Source organism: Aureococcus anophagefferens (genome assembly GCF_000186865.1).
Source record: "Aureococcus anophagefferens unplaced genomic scaffold AURANscaffold_20, whole genome shotgun sequence".
In the NCBI taxonomy this organism is placed as follows: Eukaryota; class Pelagophyceae; order Pelagomonadales; family Pelagomonadaceae; genus Aureococcus; species Aureococcus anophagefferens.
In genome coordinates, this window is record NW_008705580.1 from 657,843 (window position 1) to 659,168 (window position 1,326).

General features: G+C 55.2%; 1 protein-coding gene across 1 annotated transcript; it reads left to right on the top strand.

The window, feature by feature from the left end:
* Positions 1–798: 798 nt before the first annotated feature.
* Positions 799–1,307, top strand: AURANDRAFT_66228 (hypothetical protein; the record flags this gene model as incomplete). Its single annotated transcript, XM_009041324.1, has 3 exons — positions 799–1,043; positions 1,147–1,150; positions 1,173–1,307. The coding sequence occupies 3 exons, from the start codon at positions 799–801 to the stop codon at positions 1,305–1,307; spliced, it is 384 nt and encodes a 127-aa protein (XP_009039572.1).
* Positions 1,308–1,326: the final 19 nt, after the last annotated feature.

Sequence of the window (1,326 nt, forward strand, 5' to 3'; positions counted from 1 at the left end):
TTTTGGGGTTTCCCCGNCCCCCCCCCCCCCCCCCCGCTCCCCCCCCCCCTAGTCGCCCTTAAGCGCCCCGCGCCTGGCGCCATCTCTGTCCAGGGAGCCCGTAGGGTCCGTGGGGCGGCGGCGGGTGCGAAGCGGGGTCGGGTGGGGCCTTTCCCGGGCCGCCGCACCGTGACGGGGTCGCGGCGGCTCATACTGAGCCTACTGAGCCGACTCAGTCCCAATATCGGGGCGGCTGCGGACCGCTGGATTTCACTGGGATTTTACGGGGATCATCGAGACAACAATCACAGTAAGCCTACCCTAGGAGGCGTGTGATAAACGGCGACTATCGAGGCTCGCAGGGGCAGCTGCGAGAGTTACGTGGTGGGGTATGCTACTCCCCCTGGTGCAATTCTGAAGCTACCATCGTACCTGGCTCCTCTTATATCGGCCATGCGCGACGTTGGGGGCTTTGTTCGTCGCGGGTTGCCAGTGGCGATAAGCCAGCTACCTAGGGAGCCTACCATATAGAAAATAGTCAACGCTATGAAAACCAGAGTAGCGATCTTTTGTCCGAGACGCACCATTTTCTTCAAAATTGCGATGAAGGGCACCTGGCGGCGTCCCGAGGCCACCCATTCACAAAAATACTTCCAGGTACCGCAGCGTGTGGCGTCGGACAAAGAATACGTGTTATCTTCTGTCCTCGACCAATGAAATCGCTGGAATATGCGACTCACTTTAATTTTTCCATAATATAACTATTTTCTATATGCATTCCGCTCTTTGGGCTATGCTACCCTAACTCGGGACTATGCTATGCTCCCTATGCTGGGACGCTCGTACTGGCCTATGCTGGCTATGCTAAGTCTGCCTTATACTGGCTATGCTCATGCTATACTATGCTGGTGCTTCATACTAGCATACTCGGATTCTAACAGCGTGGCGGGCGGAGGCGTCCATATTTGGGGTCACAGTCCCCATACGCCACTATGCGGTCCCCATACGCCAAGGCAATACAAAAAAATCTCTCTACCCCCCCCAGGCCTGGACCACAGCCCCGTGTAAATGCTGAATGACGAGCTTTTCGGCTTTTGCGAAAACTGAATCCGTTCGAAACGCAACATCATCAAATATAGTCATCCGGTGTGCCCCTTTATATAGTAGATTGGTCCTTACGCGTGTGATAGTAGATTGGTCCTTACGCGTGTGATTCTCCATCGCTGACGATTCCGAAGATCTTTCGAGGAGCACGTGCTCTCTGCCTTCAGCAGAGTTCAAACGGGCTTGCGTTGTCAAATACCCNGGGCAAGCTTTGCAATGTCTAGTGGGGACGTACCTGGTCCG